Source organism: Halyomorpha halys, unplaced genomic scaffold (genome assembly GCF_000696795.3).
Source record: "Halyomorpha halys isolate HHAL.00 unplaced genomic scaffold, Hhal_1.1 Scaffold31.1, whole genome shotgun sequence".
Taxonomy (NCBI): Eukaryota; Metazoa; Arthropoda; class Insecta; order Hemiptera; family Pentatomidae; genus Halyomorpha; species Halyomorpha halys.
This window is the reverse complement of record NW_027107458.1, coordinates 191,845-204,181: the sequence shown is the minus strand read 5'-3', so window position 1 is coordinate 204,181 and position 12,337 is coordinate 191,845. Positions and strand designations below refer to the sequence as shown.

The window sequence follows — 12,337 nt, the reverse complement described above, 5'->3', positions numbered from 1 at the left end:
AGAGAGAGAGAGAGAGAGAGAGAGAGAGAGAGAGATAAACACATATTTATTTACTTATTTTTACTTGTTTATCACATTAATATACAATCGCCAATAAATGTCCTCAAATCATAACATAACGTGATATATCGAAGCTGTTTATTGATAAGAATACATCACGTACGAGAAAGATTCGTGTTGTAGGAAGCCGATTGGAGGTAAAAGGAAACCAATCCATTGGCAATTTATACCCCCGGAGCTGATTCACGCTAAAGTATCTGATATTCGAAACCACTTAAATGCACATACTTTTATCAGATGTAAGGAAGCATTCGACAAACATAGGGGATGGGAAGGCGTATTATCTTTCGTTGTACCGTTTTTGGGGAGTCACAATGAAAACAGCAGCTGAATCAGTTCCCGCAAATATTGATACAGAATGATCGGTCATATTGTTTAGTCATAATCGTTACTTATTATTTATTTATTTTGTTTGTATTTGACTATCCCCTAATAAATGCTATATATTTATAACAGTGTAAAGATTTTATCGATGCATTCGGATTCATATACAAATATTATAATTCCACATATTAAATAAAACGAGTTAGTACTACTAGTAGATTTAAACGATTATATTTGCTGGTATACTTTTTTTTTTAGGTGAATAAAGCATGTCCCGTGAATACAAACAGGCATTTAAAGAGGTGATAGTAGACATTAAGAGAAACAAAATAATAAATATATGTACTAAATAACTACGACCCTATTTAACTCAGATGTTCTTTGTTTTTTAAATGTATCACGGTTTGTTGAGTAGGAGGTAACGAATAAATTAATATTTAAGTTATCAATTCTATATTTCAGCATAGTATCAGGCAAAGTTCCCTTTAAAAAAAAATTTAAACAGACTTTATATTTGCAAAAGAATACAAAATTTCGTATAGGCAGACACCAAATGATAATACACCTAATAAGGGGGGAAATAAAATTTATAGCAATAAAATTATAATAATGGATACAATATTTAAAAATAATATAGTGAAGAAAGGAAAATGTCCAAAATCTAATAGAGATACAAAGGTGTAGTAAATTTATACTATAAAAAAATTAATTATAAAGTAATAAATGCAAGTATAAGGTGAACGTATCAGATAAATATAAAATAAAGATAAAATATAAAAGATAAAGGATTTGGTGAGCTCCTAAGCTTCAGTAATCTATTCTCCCAAAGCAACATCTTTTAGTATCCTTCCTTGATCCTCCACTCATTTTGACAGTGGATAGTTAGTTTATGGAGAATCATCTGGTGAGAATGAGGATGTGCAGTAGAGGCATATGACTAATTACTTAAAAGTAGCCTATAATTGGAATTTTTTTATTAAATTGATAATTAATCAAAAATAATTAAAAATTAAAGGATAAATTAAGAAAATCGTGACAGATGGTTAGAAACACGTTCCGGAATAAAAAAAAAATAGAGACTATTCATTATTCACACGGTTAAATCGGGCATTGATCGCCATACTTTCGATATAATTTATGACTCCCGCGATATCCAAATATCCGTTGTTCTCTGGAGGGGACAAGAAACGGAAATAGATTGTGATCTGCCCATCTTCGTCATCCTTTGATCGTACAGATATCGGATTAGCAAAGCGCAGATGTTTGCTATTGGCGTCAATATTTAGAATTCAAACGGAAAACATATGTGACATAATTACCTCAAATTATATCTGTAATCCTGCCAATGCCTTAGAGATACATTTTTGATGTGCATTTTCCAGTAATTTTGTTTAGAGAAAAGTCAGTGGTTGTGATCAAAGAAGCATTGATGACAAGGTTGTGCATGTGTTTGTTCAGACTTATTTTTGGGACTACCATTCTGGTAAGAGAAGAGTGACTGCTTCTAGATTGGTGTGGAAGAAGAATACCCCTAGTGGGTTATTCGTTTGAGTAGTTTCCATGTATATATTAATTTATTTTAAAAGTGTATTCCAATACATTAACCGTCATATCATTTGGTAATTTGAAAAATTCATTTAAAACACGTCAGGGTCATTATTACAAATAGGAGCAGTTTTGAGTTCGATATTCAAAAAAAAAAAAAAAAAAGGACGTAATCCAATCATGCTTGAAAAAAATATGAGATGCTCTCATAAAAACTTAAATTGAAATTCAAGCCCCATGCAAATTATAAATACTTTATATATGAAGAATATCGTTTCACAACAACCTAAATAAATATTTAAAAAAAAATAGAAAAAGTTGAGAACTAGCCAAAATTACCTTCAGTACACCATAAAACTCTCAATTTTAAGGCTTTAAATCAATAATTACTGTCATAACATCACAGCTCAGCTCTCGACATTACAAAAGACAGAATCATGATGCCGAGGATCATGACCAAATACGAGTTTTTTTTTCAAAAATATCCTTTTCTGTTGAAATGCTTTCCCAAAAATATTTAAATAAATTGAAACTGCATTGTACTATTATTGAACAATATGAAAAATTTTGTTTGAATACTCATTTCAATATTAAGGCTTGCTTAATGCCTTTAAACTAACTAAAAACAAAAGAACCTACTAGCGTTCACAAGCGAACGCTCAAAATAGACTGAATTGAGCTACTAGTTGATGTTTTAGGGAACAGAGAAGTAGGTGAAAAAAACAGCAACAAAGCTTTACCGTAAAATACAGCGTTCACCAGGAAAATTCAAAAACATAAAAGGACTAGCTTGTAACAGGAATATTCTAGATACTTAAATTTTCATCATGACATCGTAACATATCTGTTCTGTTATCATTTTTTAATTTACAAAATTATTCTGACTAACGCTTTACGATTTGGTTTTGTAAGTTTTGCAGAGGAAACGCCATCTAAAAAAAATTGAAGTTGGAAAAAATGACTGGTCTGGACAAAAAAAAAAAAAAACAGTTGTAGATACTTTTTTTCCCTACAATTCAAACGTATTCTCAAAAGCATAAGTGGTTCGGTAATGGTTTGGACATCCTTTTTGCCTTTTTTGTGGGGATGTACCATAAATATTGTATTACATATACGGTATTAAAAAAATACAAAGTATTCATTTAAAAACATATTATTGCTATTTCATTTATCATTATATATTTTATTTATTTATGAATAGGAGTCATATTATATGCTTTATCGATAATGAGGACTGCCAGGTTTGGCATATAGGTTGGTCCTCTTTTGTGATTAAGTGGAGGTGTGTAAATTTGGAATGTCCTATTCTTATTCTTGCAACAACCACTTCTTCTCTTCTGTTTCCCGTTATGGCACTTGTCCATTTTTGTATGTTTTTTTTTTTAACATTTCTTAGTGAGTGGTACGTTAGCCCACATTGAATCCCAACTTTTTCGGATTCTGTTCCTTAATGCCTTAATGTCTTTCAGCTCGTAAAGTTGGAGTGGTAGAACGTTCATTGCTTCTTTAGCTGCTTTATCCGCTGCTTCATTTCCAGGTATTCCTGAGTGCCCTGGAGTCCAGAGAAAGGATAAACTTTTTTAAAGATGTTTTAGCATGTCTATATAGTTGTGAATTTTGTCTATCGTAGGTCCGCTCTGACTGAAGTTTAATAGACTCTGGAGTGCAGACATTGAATCTGCACAAATGAGTATGTATAAGCATTCACTTTATATGGATAAATGAAGTGCTATTGAAATCGCCTGGAGTTCAGCTGTAAATATTGTTGAGTATGTGGGTAATTTATATCTTTTGGGTGTCCCATGTATTATTATTGCAAAACCAACATAAAAATATAAATATAATAATATTCCTATATAATAATAGTATAGGATAAAATAAAATATAATGAAATTCAATATAATAAAATTCCTCGTACAAGAGAAGTGGCCCTAAAGAGTCCATAAACAAAATAATAAAATTTCTGAAAAAAACTCAACTTTATACTAAAATATAATCCACCAATATCGACCAGTGTAAAAAGGAAATAGTCTACATTCGACTATCAAATGTCAAAGACAAATAAAAGATAAATAAAGTAAAAAGGTTGTAATAACCTAGATGTTGATTGCCCTGAATAAAAATCTAATTTAATCTAAGAGTCATATTTAAAGTAAATATTAACATTTAATATGCCAAATATGGTCTGAAATTGTTCGTTTAGTCAAGATTCTCTTAAGCCAGATTATTATTAATACAAATGAAATGAAATGTTTTACATCAACGAACAGGCTGTAGAACGAGAGAAACAATTCTGTAGAATTGTTTAATTAACTTTCTTTTTCTGTTTTTCTAAAGTTATTTTTTAATATTAATTCCTTCACGGTAGGAAAAAAGAAATATTTCCTCGGATTCGAAGAAATAAAATATTCTTTGAACTGAAAAAAAAACCAAACGTTTTTAAAATTTTAATTTTTTATCCTTTCAGAAGAAAAATCAACTGTTGTAGATGAAAAAAGTATAATTAAAATTAAAAAGAATTCCCGTAAATAAAAATGAAGAAATAATTGAAATCCCAGCGGATAAAAGAATTAATAAAAGAGAGCACATATTTTGTTTTGTTTTTCTGAAAAATTTAAATTATTTATAAGGAATTGAAGACTGGTAGAGAAATATAATTTACTTCAAAAACATTATTTAGTTTAAAAGTTTATTCTATATTTAATATATACACATAAGGATGAAATTGAGAAATAAAATTTAAAAAAAAGCAGTACATTGGAACCCACTTATATCCATGCTCCATGTTCTTCACAACTGTTTAATTTCTTTTGAAGGCGAACAATTTTAACTGGTTCATTGTATACATTTATTTTATCTCTCATATTTTTCAAGAACTTAGTTAAGTCTTTAAGCACTAAGGTACATTAAGTACAATTCTTGCTGCTTCAGATACGCTGGTTAAGAACGTAGTGGTAATCTATAATTTTAAAATCCCCATGAGTTTCCTGGCTGCATGTTATTCAATCCACTCCATCCCTCGTATGTCTTCCTCTACTGAAGCTATCTTGAATTTTAACGAATAGTTCAAAGATTCTTGGGCGGTATTTTTTTTCTGGACATGTACTTAGAAATATACACACATACATACATATTCATTTATAGATTCCCAATAAAGAACTCTTATACAGAAATGTTCTGCAAACTAATCTAAATACTCGTGCGCGGACAAAATTTAACAGTATATCAAGAATCGACAACTTATTGATTGAAAACCGAATAAACTGTCATCAGATATAAGAAAAAATAGAAATTGGTATCAAATTAATTTAAAGTGGTATTTTTTAAACTAATGAATTAAAGTAATGTACCAAAATTAATCAAAAAGTTTTTATTAGAATTAAATTCATTATTAACGGATTTAAATATTATATTTCTGAATTGATATAAGTTAGAAGGGGTTGCATTAAAATGTAAAAAAGTTTAAATTTTTCATAAAATTGAAAGGAGCCAGTGACGGATTTAGAAATTTTCTGAGGGGGGGGTGGATAGTGTGCAGGTTAATTCTATACACCTAAGTAAACGACCGTGAACACCTCTCCCCATGAAAATTAAAAATATTAAATGCTTTGTACATGCTTAAAAATCAAAATGAATCATCCAAAATTCGATTATTTTTTTCAAAACTATTTCATAAAGTGAACCGGTTTCGTTTATAAAAGAAGATTGACTATTTGTATAACATTAAAGGAAAATGCTATGAAATTTCCAACCTGAATAAAAAAATAAAATAAATAAAAAATATTAATAAATGAATAATATATTTAGTGACCATCCAGGCAGAAAGTTCTTCTCCCTCTCTGTGTCAGATATCTGGATCCACTAATGAAGAAGAAAAAACTTCGAATTATTGTTTGTTTTCTTTTTTAACACATATCAGACTGAAGCGATTGTGAAGAAAAAATTAACTGACTTTTCGATAAATTACTCCCAATTTAAAATTATAGCCGACGTCCAAATATCTATTTTATATTAATTATATTAAATTTGGCTCATTGTGAGTCCTGTTTGCTATTAGCTGACTGGCTGGGGAAAAACTCCAATATTTCTAGGTAAACGAATAAAATAAATAATAAGAAAAATCTTTCAAACAAAATTTTAGGGATAGGAGAATTTAAAACTTTAAGATAGAAACCATAGAAGGATTGCATTGGAAAACTTTTTTTTTTTTGTTTTTATATAATTTGAAAACATAACTTTTAAAAATCATCATAACTAATGTTTCTATGTTGTCTATGACTAGAAAGTATTAAAAAAAATAAATGATTAGAAAAATTTGTCAAATAATTTTTTATGAATAGAAAAATTTTAAGTTTTAGGATAGAAACCATTGAAGGAAGGTAATGCACTTTTTTTTAAAAAAAAATTTTAACATAACTTTTAAAAATAATTACATATTGTTACTAGGATTTGTACGACAGTATAAATAAATATAACAGTTCTTTCAGTACCTTGAGGTTTTTGTCGTTTTCGTTCGTTGTGCATTTTTTTGCATATGATTCTTCAATTCGAAGTATGTTGCAGACGAAAAGAAGCCTGAAACATAAATAGATTATATTAAACATTTTAAAATATCAATTTTTATAATTAATTAGATCAGTTTTTATTTTCTATAATCAGGTACATTCCAATATATATTGATGCCAATATTGTAAATTATAAATTTCACCAATATTGATTTAATACAAGATCCTAACAGCTATAGTAATAATTAATATTACATAATTAGGCCAGTCAGTTGAGGGTAGAAACAGGGATCTATGATTCAACATTATGCAATATAACCTATTATTTTCTTCTTATTTATATGGGTACGAACATGTAAAAAACTAAAGCAACTTCAGCAAAGTCTTTCACCAAATTTAATGAATTTTTTTGGAGCAATAATTACCGTAAGATAAATTATAAATCTGCGTCAAATGGGTACCACAATTTAATTATCCGGTTAAGAAGTATGGCCGAACATTGTGATCATTAAACGAAGATGAATAGTCAAAAAAAGAGATTTAGAAAAAGTTAAATTCGATGCAAAATTTTAATTTTTTTCTTAGCTAAGGTACCCCTCTGAGGAATTATGGGTGAACAACCAAAGTATTCAAGTTACGATGATTTTGAGTTGCCAGGATGTTCGAAAAAAAAAAAAGATAAAAATATGAGTCCTAATGTAAAATATGAACCTCGTAAACTATTGTACGTAGACAGCTCACGTGCAATAGTTTATGAGGTACACTTTTCTTTTTTATCCTGATAGAACTAGAGCCCAAGAGGAGAAAAAAGGCAGATATCTCACCCCAATTTTTGATTACTTTAATGAAAACTATGTATAATTACTAGTAAACATTGATGAGTCTGCCAAGTATAGGAATGGGGAGTAAAAAATGGCGGGAGATTCAAAGCGATAAAAAAAACTAATTTTTCATTCGGAGCTCTATATCTTAAAAAGTAGGAACAAAACTAGAAAACCTATGAGAACGTCTTTTAAAGATGATCAAATTTGCTAAAATATGAGCCCTAATAGAGTTATTTACGTTAAATAGTTTTCGAGATATAGCTTTTTAAAAAGCAACATTTCATAAAAATGTTGTATGGGACGTACTGAAAGATTAGTAGTTAGTGTTTATTTAAAAAAAATTATATCTCAAAGACGTACAGATGTCTATTGGAACTCAGATTAAAGCTAGTTTAATAAGCTATAAAGTAGTTTATGATGTTTATCATCGTAGGAGTAATAGTTTACATGAAATTTGCTAAAATAAAATGATTTATAGTTGTTCGGACAAATTTTCATTTGCCAAATTCATAGTCATATGTGAATATCATAAAAACTACTACCCCTACGAAATTAAGTGTCATAAACTACTTTATAGTAAGTTAAATTTCCTTCATTGTGAGCGTTGGCAGACATATGTGCGTCTTATGGATCTAGAGATATATTATTTCAAAAATCTAACATTTTATACAAACAACTATAAATTAACATTTTGTGAGTTTATTTTGTCAAATATCATAAAAACTACTACCCCTACGAAATTAAGTGTCATAAACTACTTTATAGTAAGTTAAATTTCCTTCATTGTGAGCGTTGGCAGACATATGTGCGTCTTATGGATCTAGAGATATATTATTTCAAAAATCTAACATTTTATACAAACAACTATAAATTAACATTTTGTGAGTTTATTTTGTCAAATATCATAAAAACTACTACTTCTACAAAGATAAACTTAATTAACTATTTTGTAGTAAATTTAACTAGCTTTAATTTGAGCGCTGCCAGACATCTGTACGTCCAATGGTTTCTGAAATGAAGTTTTTCATAAATCAAACTTATTGTCCCAACAACTATGAATCAATTTATTTTAGCAAAGATTATCGAAGGTAAAGTTCATAAACCTCGTTATAGTCCATTCAACTAGCTTTAATTTGATTGTTACTAGACATCTGTACATCACATAGTTTCTGAGATATAGAATTCTCAAAATAAATTAACTAACTTCTAATCTTCCAGTAGATTTTAAAGAAATATTTCTTTTTAAAAAGCTATATCTCGAGAACTATTGAACGTAAATAGCTCTTTTAGGGCTAATATTTCAGCAAATTTACTCTTCTTTAAATAATATTCTCTTAGATTTTATGTTTAAGATATAGAGCTTCAAATGAAAAATTAGTGTTTTTTTTAAGGTTTTGAAACATCCGCCATTTTTTATTCCCCCTACCGATACTTGGCAGACTCATCAATTTTGACTAATAATTATACATAGTTTTCATTAAAGTAATCAAAAATTGGGGTGAGATAACTGCCTTTTTTTAGTTAACACAAAGAAAGAATTTATTAATTGATGAATATTACAATCTTCCACAACGTTGTTGGGCAATAAGTAACAGTGTAACTGATCACATTCATAGTAAATTAAAAAAAAAAAAATAAATAAATACATTAATAAAAAAAAAAAATTCACATAAAATTATTAAATAAAATTAATCTCTAAATACATATAAACAGAAGGATAAATAAAATGAACATAATCAAAGTAATAAATAAACAAACATAAACATATTTGATTCAATCATTTTCAGGATATTCACGTATTAATAATAATATATATCGTATACAATATTACTTTAGGTTCATAGTTCTCATTTATTATTACGTTGTTTTAAGAAGAAATAAATTGATAAGTGTTTATTTTAAAACAAAAGGAGGTTTTTTATTTGTTCGTTACTTGGTTACTCTGTGGGACGCTTTTTAATTGCCAGGAGCATTTATATTTTTTAATATTTTTTTTTTATAAAACTTTCTGTTGTATTTCACTTTATCTGCGTACGAACTGCGTGTTGTTTTTTTATTTATTCTTTTGGCCTCCGACATTGCCGTTGTTGAGTTATTGAAAGGGAACATATAACAGGGCTGATATCGCTTGGTGAACAAGGGCTCGCGATGCTATCTCCTCTCAGCTGTGTGACTAAAGAGGCTATAGTCACTGTAATGGTGCCTTGTCGAGAGGCATAGTGAAATAAAATGAGAGCCAGACCCTTCTCACATTACCCTTTAGTTGGCCACGTTGCCATCTTATCCAGATCTCCCCATCGAGTATTTTTTTTTTCGTTCATATCTTATCCCAATCTAAAATAGATATTGATCTTGTTATCGCGAACCTTTCAGCAAAATTTTACCAGAGATCCTCGTACAGTCACATTCGATCAGACAGTAGGTTGCTTTTATTTATAGTCCAAGATTCTAATAAAATAATAGGTTATTTCAACTCACATTTTTATTACTTTAATAAAAACTAGAGTTAAGAGTCAAATTTGATGACTCTGCCAATCATAGTTACGGGGGAGGGATGATGTTAGTTACAGAAGTTACCAAAAATCCAATTATAAGTTTTTTCAAATAAATTATTAAATATTTTTTTTAACGTAAGCAGTGGATTAAACAGTTTTTTAAAATATTTATTTATTGCTATTTACAACTGTACATTATAATACATTTAGTAAATCTGATCTAAGTTAAATTGGAGTGTAGAGAAACTACCCATTGGTAGCACTCTAATGACATTTTGTATTAACTGGTCTCGTGGCCATCTTCTTTTCAGGCGCCTCGGAGGATTGTCAGGAATGGAAGAGGATGCAAGATTAGAAACTAGGGGGTTTGAGTGGTTAGAGAGTTTATAATGGAAGGAGTGATATCAGGTTCGGGCTAGATCGGTTACATAGGGAACATTAAGGTCTTTATGTATGATTTTATTTGTGACAAAGTAAGGAGCATTGAGGATTTTACGAAGGATTTTCGATTGTAAGGATTGAATACGAGAGGAATTCGAAGGTTTAGTGGAGCCCCAAAGCTCAATTCCGTATGTCCAGATTGGCCTTAGTCATTTAGTTTAGACCGTTTGTCTAGTAAGTGCTGTAATAGTCGAAATCGACGTGCAGTTTTCTGTCTTTTCAGTCTGGTGTGAAGATTCCAGGTTAATTGTTTGTCCAAATGTAGTCCAAGGTAGCGGATCTGTTCGACAGGGGTAAGAATAACATCATTAAATGAAACTGTAGGGCAGTCAGTAGGTTTACGACGAAGGGTAAAGGTGATTTGATGGGATTTGTTGGAATTTATCTTAATCCTCCAATAACGACACCAATCTTCGAGGGCTGTGATATGGGATTGGAGGATGGTGTTAGGATTGGTTGTAATGTCAACTGTATAGACGGTGTAGAGGATGGGACCAAGGATACTACCTTGAGGAGGATTAAGCAGTAAGTCCAAAAAAAATGTAAAAATCAGGTATTTGATGTAAGAAATACATTATTTGATTAGAAATTAGAAGAATTAATTATTGTAATTTTAATATATAATCAATTATTTAACAATCAAAAAAATATTTAAAAAAGTTTTTTTGTAAACTAGAATTCATCAGAAATACCTCAGTCCAAGAGGAGAAAAAAAAATAGAAAACTATATATAGTTAAGAGTCGAAATGGACGAATTTGCCAAACATGTTGAGGAAAATTAAAACAGTTACAGAAGTAACAAAAGATTCAATAAAGTCTTCTTTCGAATACATATTATATATTGTTTTAATACTATTATAATTTCCTCCAATATGTTTTTAACGTAAGTCGTGGATTGAACAGTAAGTACAAAAAAATGAAAACTATTGCATATTGTTTGCTACAGCGTACGTCCATGTGACTTAGGTTAAATAAATAAATAATATTAATGATTAATTATAATGATTGTTTGAGAGTGGTTTATTTTATTATTAACATACACAGTTTTGATCCAAATATATTCTCAACATTTATTTTCAGAAATATTCCAACGTTTCGGCCCTCAGGCCATTTTCAAGGAGACAACCTACCAAAATTTTTGTTTATATATATTAAAATATAAAAAGTTATGTAAGTAAATAATCAATTTAAAAACATTGTTTGAAACTCTAATGATATTATTTTAATATTTAATTTATTTTAAAGATATGACATGGGCAACTAGCCTGCAGACATTTTTTTAAGAATATGACAACAAAATTTAAGGTATAGTAAAAAATATTAGTATGTTGTTAAAGAAATAATGTAATTAATATAAAAAAATTACAGGGTGTCTCCTTGAAAATGGCCTGAGAGCCGAAACGTTAAAGAATTTCTGAAAATAAATGTTGAGAGTATATTTTGATATAAATTGTGTGTGTTAATAATGAAATAAATTATTTGATTAGATATTAGTATAATTGATTATTCTCATTTTAATATATAATCAATTATTTAATAATAAAAAAAAATATCAAAAGTTATTTTCTCAAAAAAGGTTATTAAAAAAAAAAAAAAAAAAGATTATTGAATTCAAATATTATACTCGTATTACTGAAGTAGTAATAAAGTTGGACAGGGTTCCGTTAGAAATGGAAAAGGTGGCCTTTGTTTTGTGAAACAATTATTTTTTTACCTTAATTATTTATATTTAAAATGTATTTTTTTTTCTTTTTTTTTATATCAGGTGAAGATGGTTGTGGGTGCGGTGAGAGAATAACAAAAATAAGTTAAAAAAAGTATTAACGTTTCGGCCAGAATTACTAGCCTTCATCAGAGCTAAGAACAAAAAACAAGAGAACAACCAATGAATAGAAGGATATATAGAATAATTAAAGTAAATAATTGTACAAAATGAAAAAAAGATAAATAAAAAATAAAGTAATGAAAGAAGTGGGAAATAAAACGTATACATAGGTAATTAAAATAATATAATTAATGAAATAAAAATATAAAATTATATAATACAAAGAAACAAGAGGTATGAATATTTTGATTTAATAATAATAATTCTATTCTTTAATATGAGTAAATTTAAAATTAAATAAAAAAAATGCACGACCCA

The 12,337-nt window shown here is 28.7% G+C and overlaps 1 protein-coding gene across 2 annotated transcripts in view; it reads right to left on the bottom strand.

The window, feature by feature from the left end:
* The window catches only part of LOC106685203 (thrombospondin type-1 domain-containing protein 4), a 495,278-nt gene that overhangs the window by 363,116 nt on the left and 119,825 nt on the right, over nt 1-12,337 (bottom strand). For both annotated transcript variants that reach the window (XM_067045746.1, XM_067045747.1), the window contains exon 2: nt 6,420-6,504. In XM_067045746.1, coding sequence (XP_066901847.1) covers nt 6,420-6,504 — 85 coding nt within the window. The remainder of the gene's footprint in view (nt 1-6,419; nt 6,505-12,337) is intronic.